Source organism: Pangasianodon hypophthalmus, chromosome 25 (genome assembly GCF_027358585.1).
Source record: "Pangasianodon hypophthalmus isolate fPanHyp1 chromosome 25, fPanHyp1.pri, whole genome shotgun sequence".
Classification (NCBI taxonomy): Eukaryota; Metazoa; Chordata; class Actinopteri; order Siluriformes; family Pangasiidae; genus Pangasianodon; species Pangasianodon hypophthalmus.
Window position 1 is genome coordinate 14,235,032 of NC_069734.1, and position 19,966 is coordinate 14,254,997.

At 38.6% G+C, this 19,966-nt stretch overlaps 1 protein-coding gene and 1 long non-coding RNA gene across 7 annotated transcripts in view; both read left to right on the forward strand.

The window, feature by feature from the left end:
* Positions 1–1,106: 1,106 nt before the first annotated feature.
* Positions 1,107–11,706, forward strand: LOC128317439 (uncharacterized). Its single transcript, XR_008300949.1, has 3 exons — positions 1,107–1,740; positions 7,868–8,028; positions 10,545–11,706. It is a non-coding gene; the product is annotated as an uncharacterized LOC128317439 (long non-coding RNA).
* A 1,359-nt stretch (positions 11,707–13,065) lies between these two features.
* Positions 13,066–19,966, forward strand: part of filip1l (filamin A interacting protein 1-like) — a 109,058-nt gene continuing 102,157 nt past the window's right edge. For 3 of the 6 annotated variants that reach the window (XM_053229333.1, XM_026947766.3, XM_053229335.1), the window contains exon 1: positions 14,570–14,822. Coding sequence is in view for 1 of the 6 variants with exons in the window: in XM_034299665.2 (XP_034155556.1) it covers positions 14,498–14,563; positions 14,746–14,822 (143 nt within the window). In the remaining 5 variants the exon portion in view is untranslated. The other 3 variants (XM_053229332.1, XM_034299665.2, XM_053229336.1) reach the window with 2 other exon arrangements.

Sequence of the window (19,966 nt, forward strand, 5' to 3'; positions counted from 1 at the left end):
ACATGGGAATCCTGCACTAGTAAACCTATATAGTATGTATCACATACATCTATCGCTATGGTAAGGTGCAAGAAGTCCAGAATATTGTGTTGCAGTTCTATACAGCATAATGATTATGTATAAAGTATTATACATACAGATGAAGTAGTTATCAACAGATGACGTATTATCCACCGATGAGGTTGTTACAGTTGTCATATTGTGTCCAGTGCAGATAATCCATAGATGTACAATGATGCATGGATAAAAAGATCGATTAGAGTGCAGTGCACTCTGATGGCTGCCAGGGAAAATGACGTGTGAAAGCATTCCTGAAATGCTGCTGCCCCAGCACATAGCAGCAGTATAAAATACCCTTTACACCAAAGAACCTCAACCTCCTCAGGAAGTAGAGTTGGCTCTGGCCCTTCTTGTACAGCCTGTCTACGTTCACTTCCCATCCAACTTTTCACACAGATAGACACCCAGGTACTTGTAGGTGTTAACTGCCTCGATGTTCTCACCCTGGATGGTGACAGGAGCTGGAGGGGACTTTGTCTTCCTGGAATTTAGTTGGAGATGGATGTGCTAACACCAGTCCAGAAATCTGTTCACCAGGCTCCTGCACTCCTCCCTCCCCAGTGTCTTCTGAGAACTTTTGTAGATGACACATCTACCTGAAATCGGAGGTATACAAAGTGAAAAGAAATGGGGCAAGTACAGTCCCCTGTGGTGGTTACAGTCTGTTCTGACACATAGATCTGTAGCTGCACATACTGGTGCCTGCTGGTGAAATAGTGAATGATCCAGGACACCAGGGCAGTGCCCACTTGTGCCACATTCAGCTTCTTCCTCAGCATGAGGGGCTGGATGGTGTTGAAGGTACTAGAAAAGTCAAAAAACATAACTCTCACAGTGCTCAATGCAGCCTCCAGGTGCGAGTAAGCTCTGTGCAGCAGGCAGATCACGGCATTCTGAACCCAGACATGCAGTCAGTAGGTGAACAGTAAGGGGTCCAATGCCACACCCACATGTGTCCTGAGGTGACCGAGGACAAGCCTCTCTAGTGACTTCATCAGGTGTGTCATTCAGTTCCTAACTGCATAGTAGCATAATAATGTCTGCATAAAACTATCTCCTCTTCCTACTGTATATTCATGAAAAATGTCTTTATATCAGACACTCATTATAACATCACATATCTTCCTTTCTCCCTGTTATAACCCGCGATGTTCTGCGGGTATGTTTTGTGTGTGTGCGCTTAGTCTGTGCAGATTGGTCCATTCCATACTCCAGTCCGGGCCTTCCTACTCTGGCTCAGCTGCTGCTCCATCACCGTTGTGTTGCGGCTTCCGCCCCAAGATGACGTCATCGATAGGCGACAGTATTTGGAGGCGACGAAAGCCAGTGCCCCCAGTTTTGAATTATCGATGCTCACCCCATTGCATTTGTGGTTGTGCGTGTTAGTCCGCTCCGTGTTTCTGTTGTGATATTTCTGGTTTTGATCTGTGCCTTAGTTTTTGTCTGCTGCCTAGATTTGTAAATAGTCACGCTGCTCTCTCTCTCTCCCTATATATATAGCAGAGTGATTATTTACAAATAAGAGAGAAGTAGTATAAGGATCACATCACTGCCTATACAAAAGCAGTCATCCTTTATTTAATTTGAGTTGACCATATTCTAATCTCAACTGTTTTAAGACTGAAGTTTGTGACACTGTATGGAAAAAATATCTGCCCTCTATGTGATAAACTTGAAATGGTAAGTCTTTAAATGCTTAAACTGCAATAGCTTGTTATAGTGTGTTTTCAACTGCTCTTTTTAATTACATTCTTAAGTAAAACATTTCCACACATCACCTCTTTATTTTCTTTATTATCTTTTATACTGCTGGGGCTTAGCCATCCAACACTTGTTTAAAAGACCTGTTCTTAAAATAATTTTTTTATATACTGAAGTGGGAGCTTACTGGAAAAAAGAAGGAAAAACAGGGGCCGTGTTCACAAAGACTTTTGTCATACCACTAAAAGTGGCACTAAAATTTACTCACTTTAAAATTTCTTCTTAAAACCTATTTACGAAGCCACTGAGAGTAACTTTTACTTTGGAATTCCTAAGCTAGGAATAAGGTGTGGGGTTGACCCCCTGGCTACAGAGATGGCATATTTCATGAATGAATAATGTCACATGTCAAATACATTTTCAGCAAACTCAGCATACCTTATATGCCTGTATAATGACAAGATTTGTATTTTACTGTACATTTGATTAGCGTATTGATTTGCACATTCCTTACATGGGGTAACATACAACTACAGTATGTATCAAAGGCTCTCAACTGAAATGTCTGAATAAAAAAATTTGAATAAATTCTAAGAAATATCATACACTCTATTGCCTTTTGGCTACAGAGATGGCATTTTGGCAGTTTGTGAACACCTTACCTTCACACCCATATGTGCTTGCTGAACATCCCATAATAGATTTAGTCTTCTGTTGCTGTTATAATAACCTCCACTCTTCAGGGAAGGGCTTCCACTAGAGTTTGGAGCATGATTGTGGAGATTTGTGCTTATTCAGCCACAAGAGCATTAGTGGTATCAAGCACTGATGTTGGGCGAGGAGGCCTGGGGCATGTTCAATGGGGTTGAGATCAGGGCTCTGTGCCATCCAACCTTGGCAAATCATGTCTTCATGGACCTTGTTTTGTGCATAGGGGCATTGTCTTAGAAAGTAATTATAAATATCAGAATTTGAAAGCACTCTATAAGCACTTGGAACTTAACCACATTAGACTTACCATTTCAGCATGTTTATCATATTGAGAGTAAATATTTTTCAATAGTTTCACAGATTCACTAGTTACCTGATATGTAATGTATCTAGCTGCCACATGAAACATTTTATGAACCTAACATCAATATCAATTTATAGGCTTCAGGGCTTCAAAATTATTTTATTCTGCAGTTGCATGATGCATTAACTCTAAGTTTCAAAAAGCAGCTGACGTCACAAGCCTACAAGTACTACTGCCATGTTCTCCATGTTCTCTTCTCACAACAGTTGATGTGATCCTTAAAGTTCAAGAATATAAGCTCTGTGGCTCCAGTAAATAGCCAGAATATTACTGTGCACATTTGAATAGTTGGATTATGTTCATGAAATAAATGTGTGCTGTAATATTTTGCTGAAATAAATGTGGGTTTTGTGGAGTTTATTTTACAGTAAAAGGGATCTCTTGCTGCAAAACATCTGAGAACCTCTGCTTTGACTATTGGACAACTGGTATTAATTGTCATGGCAAAACTCTTCAGTTCAGAATAAGGAAAATAACTTTCCAAAGTCAAAGGGTTTTGGATGACAAAAATCAGACTTTATTGAAACAACCAATAAAGCCGAGATGTCTGCAGATCATCTGATTTACATAGTCATGGCTCATGCTTTTATACACTTCTAAAACAATGATCTCATTAAGTGAAGTCTTCTCTTTTTTTCTTTTTATCACACCATTGTCTCTCACCACAATTATTTAATTGAACCTCTATCTTAGTTTTAACCATGGCGAGAGTTCAGTCAGTTTATTTTTTAAAATGTTAACCTTCAACACAACTTCCACAATGCACTTCAGTAGTCTGGTAGAGAGAAAAACACCCTCCTATGAGATACAGTTGAGGGCAAAAGTTTGCATCCCCCATTACAAAAGGAGAAAAAAAAAGAAATGTATTGTCATCAACACAATATTTAATGCATGTTCAGTTTTCACAAATGTTCCTTCATCATCAAAAGTAACAAAAATGATCAAAGAGTGTATAAAAAGAAAGTGACAGTGAAATAATGGAAATTATATCAGTCCAAAAGTTTGCATCCCCCTTTATGAAATGTTTTCTAATACTTTGTATGTGCTCCCTTTGCCTTTATAACCTCCTCCAACCTCTTTGGGTACCCTCTGAGCAGCTTTTGTATCCTCTCAGGTGTAATTTTAGCCCATTCTTCCTGGCATATTTGTTCCAAGTCTACCTTGGCTGTATGTCATGCATGGCCTTCTTCAAATCTATCCACATATTTTCTATTATATTCAAGTCTGGGGACTGGGAAGGCTTTCACCTTTCACCTTATTCATTTTAAATCCTGAGTTGACTTTGCTTTGTGTTTTGGATCATTGTCTTGTTGAAGGATCCATTGCCTCTTCATTTTTAGCTTTTTGACTGATAGTAGGAGACTTTGCTTTCAAATCTGTTGATATTGGCCTGCATTCATTTTCCCTTCCACTTTATGCAGAGCTCCAGTGCCTGATGCAGACATACACGTCCAAAACATCAACGAGCCTCGACCGTGTTTGACTGTGGGAATGGTGTTCTTCTCCTCATAGGCAGAGTTTTTTCTCGCCACACGTACCTGTGCAAATTATGACCAAATAATTTGACTTTGGTCTCATTAGACCACATAATCTTATTCCAAAACTCATTTGGTTTGTTGACATGCTCTTTAGCATACTCCAAGCGTGCTGCCTTGTGTCTAGAAGTAAGCAATGGCTTCCTGGCTTTTCTCCCAAACAGTCCAGACTTGTGCGGACTGCGCTTGACAGTGGAGATGTGGACTTTTATTCCACTTGCTTCTAAGAACTTTTTCACGCCCCCTGCTGTTTGTTTTGGATTCTTATGTAGCTCTTGAGCAAGTTGCCTAGCAGCTCTTTCAGTTATTTTTCTTGGTCTTCCACTCCTTAGTAGAGTCTTAGTGTGTCCATCTTTCTTCCATTTCTGGATTATGGTCTTCACAGTTGGCACTGGTATCCCTAAACACTTTGAAATTTTTTTATAACCCTCTCCAGCTTTATGAAAGTTGAACAAAAAGTTTCATTTTTAGGTCTTCTGACAGCTGTTTCCCTGATCCCATTGTTGCTTGAGACTGCTCCTGGAGATCTACCCACTTGCAAATATAAAATTCACACCTAATTTAACACACCTGGTGCCACTCATCAAGCATTAAGTGTTGATGATGTTTTTTAAAGGATCAGACACCTAATTTTACATATTAAATTAAATGCCTAGAGGGTTTATCAAAGGGGATGTAAACTTTTGAGCTTGCTATTAAAGATAAATTTGGAAAATTGAGGCCATACCATAAAAGGTTTTCAGAGGGGAAACACATTTAAATGATTATGGAAGGCTATTTTGAAGATGAACTGTACAACAGAGGCAGATGTTTTGATTATTCACCCAAGGTGTAAGGGGGATGCAAACTTTTGCACTCAACTGTATGACACAGCAAATCTGGACTGAAGAAGATACAATTTATGAATGAGACTTGTGTGCTTATTGTTTTTCCCAAAAGCACACCTGCAAGGTCACACCAGTTTGTTTTAGGTTTCTTGATTCACATACACAGAAATATCCTTGTAAAATCATATGCATAAAGTCACTCTCTAAATGTACTAAATCTCTTATTATTTCTAAGTATTTTAACTCTTGATTATACTTGATGGATTATATAATAACCATACTTAAATCATACTTTGATTAAGAAAGTTCTTCTATATAATCTACTGGTAATAAATGTTTTGCAATATCTTGTACAGACTGACACAGTGCTGTCACTAATATCACAAAGGTAGCAACCTTAATTAAGGGGAAAAAAACTGTAATGATCTTATAAGCCTATACTGAAATACAATATACAATAGTTTTCAGCTATTTTCACAAGCTTTGTGATTATTTTCTTTAAGTATAAATAAACTGGAAATAAATACACAATTGCTTTGCATTAACAATTTATTTACCAATTAATAAAATACATGTTAAAATCTGTAGTTTATTGGTGTAAGGAATGCAAAGGATCATGCCATGCAAATCTGTCCTGTTCATGATAATCAACAATAGGGGAGAAAGGAAGATACACTGTTAGAAATTGCTGTTAATTTACTTATCAACAGTATAATCCTGTTATGTTTAAATGCAGTACATTACTGTTAATTTTGGTTGGTGAAATGACTTAGATGAAATATAACAGTATTTTACAGTATTGATTGCTTGAAGGAAAGAAAACAGTCCTTTACAGTAATTTTTGCATTGTATTTTGAAAGCTGCAGTGAGACCACATGTGAGTGTTTAAGTGGTGATTTTTCACCCATCTTCATCTTGTGAATTAATAGAGGAGTGACCTTTTGCTTTGCTTGTGAGCACAGGCAAAATACATCACATTTGCAATCAACTCATACTGTGCTGTGATAATGATTTGTTAGCCTATACCTGCCATCAGATCCCAACATCAAAAAAAAAAAAAAAAAAAAAAAAAGCTATTTGTAACTTTATACACTGCTCAAAAGAATTAAAGGAACACTTTGAAAACACATCAGACAGCGATCAGTGTGTACAGTGTCTGTACAGTTTCTAATGTTAAGTTTTATGCAGGGATGCATGATATTTCTTCTCTTCTAATCTGAAAATTTCAGTGATACTGGAATGGTAACTAACTTTTTAGACACTCGTTTCTGTGGGAACTGTGACACCGTGGAGTGGAGCTGGATTTCTAAATTTGATCTTCCCGATTACAGGGTGGGTTTCATCCAACGTTAGCTAATAAATTCTTCTTCTGCAAAGTGCAGCCTTCATCGTTCAATTGCTGACTCTGTACCTCACTGAAATGACAGGCAGCTTGTTTGATAATATTGCTATTATTTGCTTGCTAGTTTAGTGAAATAAACAATTACATTAATTTACCGAAACCTGCAAGATTAGTCAAAATGTTAATTTCCGTGCCCTTGTGCTTGCAAATTTGGGTAAACTTGTTATAATTTGTACATATCTCTGTTCTCAGGGGGAAATGTTTTCTCTAATAGTGTTGTGGTTGTTTTGTGTCTTTAATGTTGGCTGTATTTTGGATTGTGACAGTCCAAGTTGGTGATAGAATATTCCAAAGGATAATTCATATTCACAGTTTAGCTGTTGCTAGTTTGTATTCTTATGTTATTTTGCCCAGCACAGAATGCTAATGGACACTTGAGCTGGTGGAGATTCTTTTTTTTTGGTTGCGATTGAGGTTTTTTTTTTTTTTTCATGTCCAAGGACTGCCCAGTTTGACTTGTCAGCATGTTTCCATGTCAGATCTGTGGACATCAATGTAGTACTACAGTGACCTATGTGAAACACATGAGAATTCATAGCAATGCCCCTCACTTGTTTCTTCAGTGTTGCATCCAGGAACTTCCAAAAATTAGCAGCTTTACAGACATCACAAGGAAAGTGGAGCGTAGATCACATCTATGCCCTGCAGTAGACCTAGCATGCCATGTTGATTTGTGTAGTGTCAAATTTGATACACTGACTCAGTTTTATTCCCATCTTAAAGTGCACATTAAAGAAGTATGAACAGTGGCACGCAGGTGAAACACCAGGAAGCTGTATTCACCACTGGATGATTAGCCTTGAGGGGCACACCATTTGTGAGGGCATCCAGCCAGCTTTTCTGTCTGGGCTTGCTGCTGTCTTTTCTGCTTACTACATTTTCAATCTTCAGTACCAAGATGCTTAGATGCATACACCCTTCAGCCATCACTGTGTGATTTGAGCATTGAGGACCTTGTGTTGATCATGTTTCATTTCACTGGTCATATACCAACTGCCCAAAAGATCTGATGGCTGGAGCTTGTTAAGAAAGCTCTCCTGACACTAATCAGGGCAGAGCAAACTACCACTTTATCTGAAACATGTTTATATATGGATGTACAGGTGACAATGTGTAACTCCTAAGAAGATGCTAAAATGTAACATTGCCTACACCCAACTTAGTAAAGGGCAACATTCTTGATACAAGAATAGACTTTATTTATATTGTCTCAGTGAGTAAACTTTTTTCCCACACTAATTCTGAACACACACATTTGTTTTTCAAGCGGTTCATTGGAAAAATCCTGAGAGAAGCACCAAGGCTGGATGAGGCAAAGTCCTGTCAAAGCAGATGGGGAAGGTCACCCAGAAAAAGATTACATCAGTCAACGCTCGTGTCTCCAGTCTACTAAAGAAACTACTGGACTTTGAGTGAAACTTTATATAAGTCAGTGAACCCAGTCGTACAAACACACACACAACACACCCACCCACACACACATACACATACATACACACACACACACCTTTAGTCTCTTTAGTCACAGTATTTTTTTTTCAGGTATTCAGTAAGCCATTCTTATTCACTCAGCCACTCTCTCAGTCATTTACTCAGGCATTCTCTGAGACACTCTCAGTTTTTCACTCATTCACTCAGCCACTTTCTAAGTTATTCCCTATTCAGTCACTCAGTGTTTGTTTTTGTCCAGAGTTCAGTTTTTGGACAGCCTGCAAGACATGTTGATGTATTTATTATTAGGTATTTGTAATTTTTAAGGGTTTGTATGTTCATTCAGACATTCACTTGGCTTGTCAGCCACTGATTTTGATAATATTTTGTGTTTATTTGTGTTCAGTGTTCACACTGACTGCACATCTTGTTACAGTATTTATTTTTAAATGGCTGAAAATTTAGTTTTTGCCCTAAATGTGCTTCAGGATTTTATTTGTATTTCAAGAAAGCTTTTCAAAGGTTTTTCCAAAGCTTAATAATGAGAGACATTGTTTGAAAAGACACTTTGAAGCTGTATTATTTGTGTTAAAATTTTAAGTCACTATTTCAAAAGCTACATTTATACACTGTATTAAAACATAATTCAAATCACAAGGTTCGAAAAGAAATGTAAAAAAAAATTGTCCTTTTTGCTAGCAGTCCATTACTCAATAGCTTATACAGTAGCGATAAAGTTGACTTCTTTTATTTAAAGTTGACTCTTTTTATTTAAAGATGACTTCTTTTATTTAAAACTGACTCTTTTTATTTAAAGTTGACTGTTTTTTATTAAAAGTTGATTTCATTTTTTTTTTTTTTTTTTTTAAAGTTGCCTCCAAGTTGACCTTTTTTTTAAATTTTTTTTTTAGGTGCCTTGCACTTCTGGGCCACCGTGCCAAATGGACATTATAAATTTTTCGCAACCCTGATGCTTGATCACTCTACATTTTTCATTACTGATTTATATTTTAGGGCTGTTGTAATATTTGAACATTTGACCATGTCAGTAACATATGTTTAACATACTAAAAACCAAAGGAATATTCTTTGCACTGAGTTACCAGTCTAGCGGGAACGGTGAGCTTGTATTTCTAGACACAGCTTTTCAAAAAGTCAGGAGGTGTGTTTGAAATGGCACATCTAATTTTCCGCAGTCACATTCAGCTTTGAACAATTCGTAATAATAATAAAACAGTGGAAAATAATCCATGCCGAGGTAGTTTGATCCACCTCAACATGCAGCGGAGTTACTTACGACCCCAAAGTGCATTGTTTTCCTATAAAATTATGTCCCAATGTGTGTTATTCCTCTTATACCACGATGGCTCAAAGTGGGCCTTATTAATGCAGCAGAGAGCGCTGAATCCAGCTTCACACTGACAGGAGCTTGTAAAGAAACAAATATAAAAATATGGCAAAATATGTGTTACTCGATGTTGTCAAGGGAGGTGCACTATACAGTATGTGACACCCACATGTGCTTGTTTAGCATCCTTTTCCAAAGGCATGGCATTACTATGGCCCCTCCTTTGCTGCTTCAACAACTAATCTTCTGGGAAGGATTGTCCATTTAATTTTGGAATGTTGTTGTAAGGATGTGTGACCTTTCATTCACAAGAGCATTATTGAGGTCAGGCACTGACGTTGGGCATGGAGGCCTGGCATGCAGTCAGCATTCCAATTCATCCTAAAGGTGTTCAGTGGGGTTAAGGTGAGGGCTCTGTGCAGGCAACTGGACTGCTTCCAAACCAACCTTGGTAAACCATGTCTGCATAGGCCTCACTTTATCCTCAGGGGCACTGTCATGCTGGAACAGGTTTAGGCTAGGCCACTTAGTTCCAGTGAAGAGAAATTGTAATGGTACAGCATAAAAAGACACTCTAGACAATTCTGTGCTTCTATCTTTGTGTCAAATGTTTGGGGAAGGTCCACATATGGGGTTCATGGTCAGGGGTCCATGTACTTTTGGCCATGTAGAGTAGACGGATGGAAAATCTAGTGTAATTTATCTCCTACACTAGTGCTGCATGTCAAGATCGTGAAAAAGACTAAAATAGTATGACACTCTTAATATAAATGTGGCTTGTTTGAAGGCAGCTCCCAGTAACATTTCAAAATAGCAGTAAAATAGCAAAAATCTCTTTTCTCCCTTAATAAATAAAATAAAAGAGTAAAATGTGGGTCTCTCTCACACCCCATTTGTAAATCGTCACCCCACACGTAGTTGCGGCCCCTAATTTGGGAACCCCTGCTCTAGAGACTGATGTGTGTGAAAATGTCAGGAGATGAGCGGTTTCTGCTCAAACTAGTCTGTCTGTCACCAACAACCATGCAACAAAGTCACTGAAATCACAATTTTTCCTCATTGTGATGTTTGATGTGAACATTAAATGAAGCTCTTGACTTGTATATGCATGATTTTATGCATTGTTTTGCTGCCACATGATGATGACTTTATTTCCACTTTTCAGCTGTCCAGTTTAGGTGAACCAGTTGTACATTGGAGAAACTAAGAAAGAGCTCATCTACACTCTTCGAACTTTGGAACCCCAAAGAATGTATCTAATGTTTTGAGAACAGCTGTTGACATTGGCCAACATTTCAAATCTGTATTGGTTTATGTCCACACAAATGATGAAGGACTTTTGTCTGAAAAGTCCTGTTTCTCTGGAAACTTTGTATACTACACCTAACCTTTATTATAATCTACTATTATACTACTAGTACTTCCAGTATTCTTCTTCAGAATTTATATATAGCTCATGATCCAAAGTATACCATATCATGTGTCAAACATGGTGGAGGCAGTGTTATGGCATGGGCATGTATGGCTGCCAATGGAATGGGCTCACTGGTGTTTATTGATGATGTGACTGCTGACAGAAGTAGCAAGATGAATTCTGAGGTGTATAGGGCTATACTCTCTGCTCACATTCAGCCAAATGCTACAAAACTGATAGAACGCCACTTCACAGTGCAGGTGGATAATGACCCTAAACATACTGCGAAAACAACTCAAGACTTTTTGAAGGCAAAGAAATGGAATATTCTTCAATGGCCAAGTCAGTCGCCTGATCTCAACCCAATAGAGCATGCTTTTCACTTACTGAAGACAAGACTGAAGGCAGAAAGATCCAAAAACAAGCAGCAACTGAAAGTGGCTGCAGTGAAGGCCTGGCAAAGCATCTCCAGGGAGGAAACTCAAAATTTGAGTTTTGAGAACATGGGCTCCAGACTTCAGGCAGTCATTGACTGCAAAGGATTTTCATCCAAGTATTAAAATTATGGTTATATTTACAATTATGTCACTTTGTCCAAATACCTTTGAGCCCCTGAAAATGGAGGTACTTGAAAATGGCTGTAATTCCTAAATGGTAAATGCCATATTTTTGTGGAACCCCTTAAAATAAAGCTGAAAGTCTATACTTTGATCACATCTTGATTGTTTTATTTCAAATCCATTGTGGTGGTGTATAAAGGCAAAATCATAAAAACTGTCATTCTCCAAATACTTCTGGACCTAACTGTGTGTGTGTGTGTGTGTGTATATATATATACACTATATTACCAAAAGTATTCGGTCACCTGCCTTGATTCACATATGAACTTAAGTGCCATCCCATTCCTAACCCATAGGGTTCAATATGATGTCGGTCCACCTTTTGCAGCTATTACAGCTTCAACTCTTCTGGGAAGGCTGTCCACAAGGTTGAGGAGTGTGTTTATAGGAATTTTTGACCATTCTTCCAAAAGCGCATTGGTGAGGTCACACACTGATGTTGGTCGAGAAGGCCTGGCTCTCAGTCTCCGCTCTAATTCATCTCAAAGGTGTTCTATCGGGTTCAGGTCAGGACTCTTTGCAGGCCAGTCAAGTTCATCCACACCAGACTCTGTCATCCATGTCTTTATGGACCTTGCTTTGTGCACTGGTGCACAGTCATGTTGGAAGAGGAAGGGGCCCGCTCCAAACTGTTCCCACAAAGTTGGGAGCATGGAATTGTCCAAAATGTTTTGGTATCCTGAAGCATTCAAAGTTCCTTTCACTGGAACTAAGGGGCCAAGCCCAACTCCTGAAAAACAACCCCACACCATAATTCCTCCTCCACCAAATTTCACACTCGGCACAATGCAGTCCGAAATGTACCGTTCTCCTGGCAACCTCCAAACCCAGACTCGTCCATCAGATTGCCAGATGGAAAAGCATGATTCATCACTCCAGAGAATGCATCTCCACTGCTCTAGAGTCCAGTGGCGGCGTGCTTTACACCACTGCATCCGACGCTTTGCATTGCACTTGGTGATGTGTGGCTTGGATGCAGCTGCTCGGCCATGGAAACCCATTTCATGAAGCTCTCTGCGTACTGTACTTGGGCTAATCTGAAGGTCACATGAAGTTTGGAGCTCTGTTGCAATTGACTGTGAAGAAAGTCGACGACCTCTTTGCACTAGGAGCGAGGAAATTTCACAACTGTATTTGTTGCACAGGTGGCATCCTATGACAGTTCCACGCTGGAATTCACTGAGCTCCTGAGAGCGGCCCATTCTTTCACAAATGTTTGTAAAAACAGTCTGCATGCCTAAGTGCTTGATTTTATACACCTGTGGCCAGGCCAAGTGATTAGGACACCTGATTCTGATCATTTGGATGGGTGACCGAATACTTTTGGTAATATAGTGTATATATATATATATATATATATATATATATAAAATATGAAATTCTGAAGAAGAATACTGGAAGTACTGCAGTGTACTTCAGTAATAATAGTAGATTATAATAAAGGTATTTTAAATTTTAAGTATTTGGACAATGACATAATTTTGGTAGTTTTGCCTCTGTACGCCACCACAATGGATTTGAAATTAAGCAATCAATGCGTGACTGAAGTGTAGACTTTCAGCTTTAATTCAAGGGGTTTAACAAAAATATTGCATTAACTGTTTAGGAATTACAGACTTTTTTTTTTTTTTTACAGAGTCCCTCCATTTTCACAGGCTCAAAAGTAATTGGACAAGTGATGATAAGCAGTTTCATGGCCAGGTGTGGCCTGGTTCCTTGATATATCAAGACAAATTAAGGAGATAAAAGGTCTGGAGTTGATTCCAAGCATTGAATTTACATTTGGTAACTACTCATTGGACCTTTGGTCCTATGTTGTCCAAAGGGGTGTCGATGCAAGTGAACGAGGCCATCATCAGGCTGAAAAAAACAAAACTGACCTATCAAAGAGAGAGCAGATACTTTAGGAGTAGCCAAATCAAAAATTTGGTATATTCTTAAAATGAAGGAATGCACTGGTGAGCTCAGCAACACCAAAAGGCCTGGAAGACCACAGAAGACAGCTAAAGTGGATGATCACAGAATTATTTCCTTGGTGAAGTAAAACCCCTTCACAACTCCCAAGGAGGTAGGCATATCATTGTCAAAGTCTACAATCAAGCGACACCTTTATTAATGTTAGTTCAGAGGGTTTGTCGCAAGATACAAACCACTGGTAACACTTGAGAACAGAAAGGCCAGATTAGACTTTGCTTAAAAAAAAAAAAAAAAAAAAAAATCTAAAAATCTGACCAATTATGATGCAAGATTAACTTGTACCAGAATGATGGGAAGAGTATGTCGAAAGAAATGAAGGGCTCGTGATCCAAAGCACCCCACATCATCTGTCAAACATATGGAGGCAGTGTTATGACATGGGCATGTATGGCTGCCAATGGAACTTGGTGACTGGTGTTTATTGATGATGTGACTGCTGATAGAAGTAGCAGGATGAATTCTGAAGTGTATAGAACTATACTTTCTTCTCCGGTTCAGTCAAATGCTGCAAAACTGATAGGATAGCACTTCACAGTACAGATGGATAATGACCCAAAACGTACCATGAAAGCACCCAAGAGCTTCTTAAGGCAAAGCAATGGATTGTTCTTAAATGGCCAAGTCAGTCAACTGACCTCAACCCAACTGAGCAGGCTTTGAAAGGCAGAAAGACCCACAAACATTCAGCAACTGAAGTTGGCTGCAGTAAATTCCTGACAAAGCATCTCAAGGGAAGAAACTCAGCATTTGGTGATGTCCATGGGTTCCAGACTTCAGACAGTCATTGACTGCAAAGGATTTGTATCAAAGTATTAAAAATAATCCTGATATTTATGATTGTTAGTTTGTACAATTACTTTTGAGTCTGTGAAAATGGAGGGACTATGTAAAAAATGGCTGTAATTACTAAACAGTTAATGCAATATTTTTGTTAAACCCCTTGAATTAAATCTGAAAGTCTACACTTCAATCACATCTTGATTGCTTCATTTCAAAACATTGTGGTGGTGTACGGAGGCAAAATTAAATTGTTCACTGTCCAGATACTTATGGACCTGACTGTATATATGTGTGTGTGTGTGTGTGTGTGTGTGTGTGTGTGTAGACATGTGTGCACAAGAGAGCATAGAGGGCCTGTTAAATATAGTTGGACTACAGTTATTTGCATGCATGGTAGGTCACTTCTCTTTATCCACGCTCCCTCTTCATTGCTTTAGTGATCCTTTCTTCCTGTGTGCAACATTATTCCTTCTTCTGACAAACAGTAACCGGTTTTTCTGGTTTTTCTTTTTTTGTCTTTTCTTTTTTTGTATTTTTGTTTATCCATTCAAACTGACACTTCAAACAACCACCAGGATCCTAACTCCCACCCTATCTTTAAGGGGCACTCTGAAGAAGGGACAGAAAGAAGAGCAGAGGTGAAGAGGAAGTGGTAAGAAATTTGGTAACTGGATTATGACCATATATGCAGTATACAGTTTCAGCAGCCAGGAATTATTTGATGCTCTTGACACCCAGAAGTAATATTGACTTAACATTATAATATCACAAGAGATACAACTGATATATAAGTACTAACAGTGCTAAATCAGGCTAAATGTGCCAGGCTTAATTCTTCATGAGATTGCTATAGCTGCATGGCTGCAGAAATTGTATGTTTAAGGCTGATGAAACATTGCTTTTTCAACTTTGACTTAAACTATGGAGTCACACTTGTGATTAAGATTATTGATAAACAAATTCAAGCTAATAATAAATCATTTTTAAATAACAGTATATCAATCATTGATTTACCATGAGACATACAGTATAAAAAAGTGGGTTTTCTGGCTTCAAAGTAACATTGCTTCAATGGCTAAACAAGTCACTTAGTGTAATTAGTGTATTGGTTGAGCTGAAGTTTTTTATATCCCACACAGACCTACATACTGTGTAAGGTGGGGGAAGGAGTACGAGTGTCATGTGTCATTGGCCAGGCTTGGAAACCTGTGACTGATTTATCTTAACAAGAATCAGGTTATTCTGTCCATGTGGAACTGACATACAATCCACTTCAGTTAATCCGCTCAGTGTACTCCTGGTCAGCAATCAGTAGTATGTCACTACACCTTATAATGTACAAAGTATGCATTTAAAATTGTGGATATGCTTTAGATCACCACTTTAATTTAGTTACAGCTATCACAGAGAGAGGAACCACACAACAAACTTGCTATCAAAGTCTCTCAGTGTAATATAATATAGGAAACATTGGATGCATATACCTCAGTCTGAGCCTTAGTCAAACCTCAGGGTTTTAATGAAGGTCTACATTCTTAGCATTACTGACTGTTTGAAAGAAGTGACAGTTTGTAATTTGATCATGAATATCTGTTATGGCATCTCCTATTAATGAGTCCAGTAAATAAAACATGCTTTAAGCAATCTTTCGATTTATGGGCTGATGATTTTACTAGCTGTATTGAGTCTAATGATGTAGTTGTAGAAACTGTCTTTAGAACGTGCAAATTCTGATTCTTATTCTGTTATTGCAAAGAAAAAGGGAAAATAAGTGCTTGTGTTGTGGGAATAAAATCACTAATGGTAATCTTTTGCCTGCTGAGGCAGTGCTTTGTACAAATGTCCTGGATTAAAGAGTGCTGTATGGTCTGGGTGTCTTGACCACCCTTGCACAGTGCTTTGTGGTCTTTCGCTCTAAATTTGTGCCATAGGAGGATTGGCTATGTGTAATTGTTTCTAAGTATGAATTACTGTGTGAATGTGTGTGCATGGTGACCTGCAATGGACTGGTGTCCCATTTAGGGTATATTCCTGCCTCGTGCCCAGTGTTCCAAGCACAGGCTCTGGGACCACCATGACCATGACCAGGATAAAGCAGTAACTGAAATTGAATCTATAGAAGTTGTTGTCTATAAATTGGGACAATCAAGCTAGGTCAGAGCTGTCTACCAAAGTACTATTCTTGTGACTTTTTGTGACAACCGTAATGTGTGTCATTTTTAAGATCAAGCCAGAATATAGTCTCTAATCTTAAATCTTTCTTTGATTTAAAACATTTTTGCAAACAGTATGTAATATTGCTTGAATGTCTGTGGTCAAGCATTCCGTCAAATATAGACACAGTCTAGATATAACAGGATATAATTTGAGGGTATCAGATGCATCTCAGCCTAGATGTTTTTGTAAAATACTGATCCCAAAAAATATCAATCAAATGTGTTATTACCACTTATTCTGGGGTCTGGGTTAGCTAGTACAGAGTAGAGCAAGGGCATCAAATGCAAGTGCACACAGCATACTCTATGTGTGTGAAGCACAGTTTTAGATCAGGGATCCTGTTTCCTGGAGTAGGCTCTGGGAAAAAGGCTATATTTATAGTGATGAAATAGTTGTGATGTGTGCTAGTAGTGTGTCTGTGAATAAAGTGGGTCAATTAAAGAAAGACAGATCAGCTCTGCTTCTCTTCTCTCTGTCTCATGTTCTTTTGTTTATTATGTACACATACACAAAAATCCTTTACTTTGAGAGATGAACTTGATATCTGCAAACTTTGCTTTAGAAGTCTAGTACACATGCAACTACAAATGCAGAACTAATACAGCTATAATCTAACATTACAAGGTATGTGCAATGTGACATGATCTTAGAGTGGAATATATGCAATAGACATTTTCCCCTGGACATATTAGCTTCAGAAGTTTCACAATGTCCAACATTTATTTCAGACATACTGAAATAAAATTTATGTATATACCTGCACATAAAATATCAATAGAATTGTTATTGCACAACAGGATAGTGAATAAACAGTGATTTATCACTACAAATGTTTCTGTTAATCATACAGTCAATAGTTTACCCTATACATGTTTATTTCTCCTAAAAAGTATAAAATTCCTAGAGGAGTTTTTCTACATGTGTCAAATACACATCTCTCATTGTCTGGGTAGTTTATCTACAAACTCAAGATAGATTCACTGCAAAAACAAATCTTAGCAAGTGAAAATACACTATATGGCCACAAAGGTTTGTGGACACCTGACCATCGCACCCATATGTGGGCCTTCCCCAGACTTTTGCCACAATGTTGGAAGCACACAATTGTATAGGATGTTTTAGTATGCGGTAACATTATGCTTTCTTTTCACTGTGGTTAGGGCCCTAGCCCAAACATGTTCCAGCATGACAATGCCCCTGTACACAAAGCGAGGTCCATGAAGACATGGGGGCCTTTCGCACCACGGGAACCTTTTCGTAGTACCTGAACTAATTGTGGAACTACCCACTTTTTGGCATTTTCGCACCTCCGGAACTGGGTGCGATTTTAGTACCGGACTGCCTTTTTCGAGAACCAAATTAGCTCCTACTCCGGAGCAGGGTCTAACCAGCACAACTGGTACTATCCGTGACGTAAGTAGACGTTGATTGGCCAAACGCATACGAAAACGCCCTCACCCGCCATGATTTAAAACGCCGTGTAAACATACTGTAGTGTCAACTTATTTCGCAAGTATGGAGAACAGCGATAGATGGACGCGAGACACAACAAAAACACAGCTCCAATCACAGCATCCTCCATCCTCCAGTTGTTTTTTACGTTGTTCTTCTTCGTTTCCGTTGTTGAACGCTGCGCACAAATGACGTCGCTGTCGACCAGCTTACGTCACTTCCTGGTGCCCACTGTCAGTGCGAATGCAACCCTTTAAACGGTACTGGGAAATAGTTCGCGCAAAATCGCCCAGTACTTTAGTACTGTAAATTTAGTTCTGGAACTAAAGCGGTGCGAAAGGCCCTATTGTTTGCCAAGGTTGGAGTGGAAAAACTTCAGTGACCTGCACAAAGCCCTGACCTCAACCCCACTGAACACCTTTGGGATGAACTGCAATGCCGAATCCACCCCAGGCTTCCTCCCCTTACATCAGTGCCTGACCTCATTAATGCACTTGTGTCTGAATGGGCAAACCCCCACAGCCATGTTCCAAAATATAGTGGAAAGCCTTCCCATAAGAGGGGAGGTTATAACAGAACAGGAGGGTTAAATCTGGAATGGGATGTTCAAAAAGCACATATATGGGTGTGATGGTCAGGTGACCACACACTTTTGGCCATATAGTGTATCTTGAATATGGACAAATGTATACTATAAGGCCAAAGGCCAAAAGTATGTGGATACCTGAACATGACCCCATATGTGGGCCGTCCCCAAAATTTTGCCACAAAGTTAGAGGCACATGATTGTGTAGATTATCTTTGTATGCTGTAGCATTACAATTTCTCTTTACTAAGGGGCCTAGCCTAAAGCATGACAATGTCCCTGAGCACAAAGCAAGGTCCATAAGGACCTTTGCCAAAGTTGGTTTGGAAGCACTCAATCACCCCATTACAAATACCACCTTAACCCCATTGAACACCCTAGGGATGAAAGCTGTTGTAGATAAAAGGGAACAAGTCCTCACAGCAACATTCCAAAATCTAGTGGAAAGCCTTCCCACAAGAGTGGAGGCTATTTTGGCAGCAAACTTCATTTAATGCCATGCCCTTAGAATAGGATGTTCAGCAAGCACATATGAGTGTCATGGTCAGGTTTCTACACACTTTTGACCATGCATTATATCTAATATTTCTTATGATATTATTACAAGTCAAATATAAGATTATTCAGTGTGTTTTTATATACTTTTGCCCATTTCAAGTTTTACATTTTCTTATTCTATTGGCAGATAATTTTGCTTCTTTATGCTTCTTAAGCAATAAATGCTTAATTTAGAAAAATTATCTGCCACTAGAACAAGACTATTTCAAGCTTGCAATTAGTAAAAATGTCTAGAATCATATACATTTGGTTTGTTGTAATCTTATAACAGGAAATACTACATAAAATGTGACTATAATCAAGATGTTTTACTTGCTAATATACTATACAGTCCCATCTGGTGATGATAATAATCTAATACTATGAGTGACTAGGGTCACTGGGGAATGGGGAGTCTGTATAAATGTTAACAGTCTGTTTGTCTGTCCACTTTATCCTGTTTGGTTGGTCTTTCAGTACTTGGATGCGGTGCATGATGATGGAGAGCATAGTCATGAATCCAGTGATGGCTGGTTTTAGGCACAGGAAGTCTTTGTAGTGCCTCTCTTCACTCTGAGGAGATGGATCTCAGTCCCTTTGACAGGATATGGAATAAGTATTGCACCTAAGGCTATGCAAACTGCAACTTGGCCAAAGAGGTGCAATAATAATAATAATAATAATAATAATAATAATAATAATAAATTTTTATTTGTTGGTGCCTTTCATAACACTCAAGGACACAGTACCACAAGAAAAAACAACATGCTTTAAGAGCAAACGTTGTTAAAATAGATACGCGAAATTAAAATAGATACAGCAATAATATAGATGAGATAATTATAATGAATAAGCTATGGAAAGCGTGGGCTTAGAGCAAATTAGAAGAACCTCACTTTTATTGCCATTGTGTTTTAAGAGGTTATTGGCCATCCGAGTTTTAATGTCCTAAGACAGGTAGTGAGGATGGGGATGGGGTGGGTCAGGGAGGTGTTTGGTTTTGT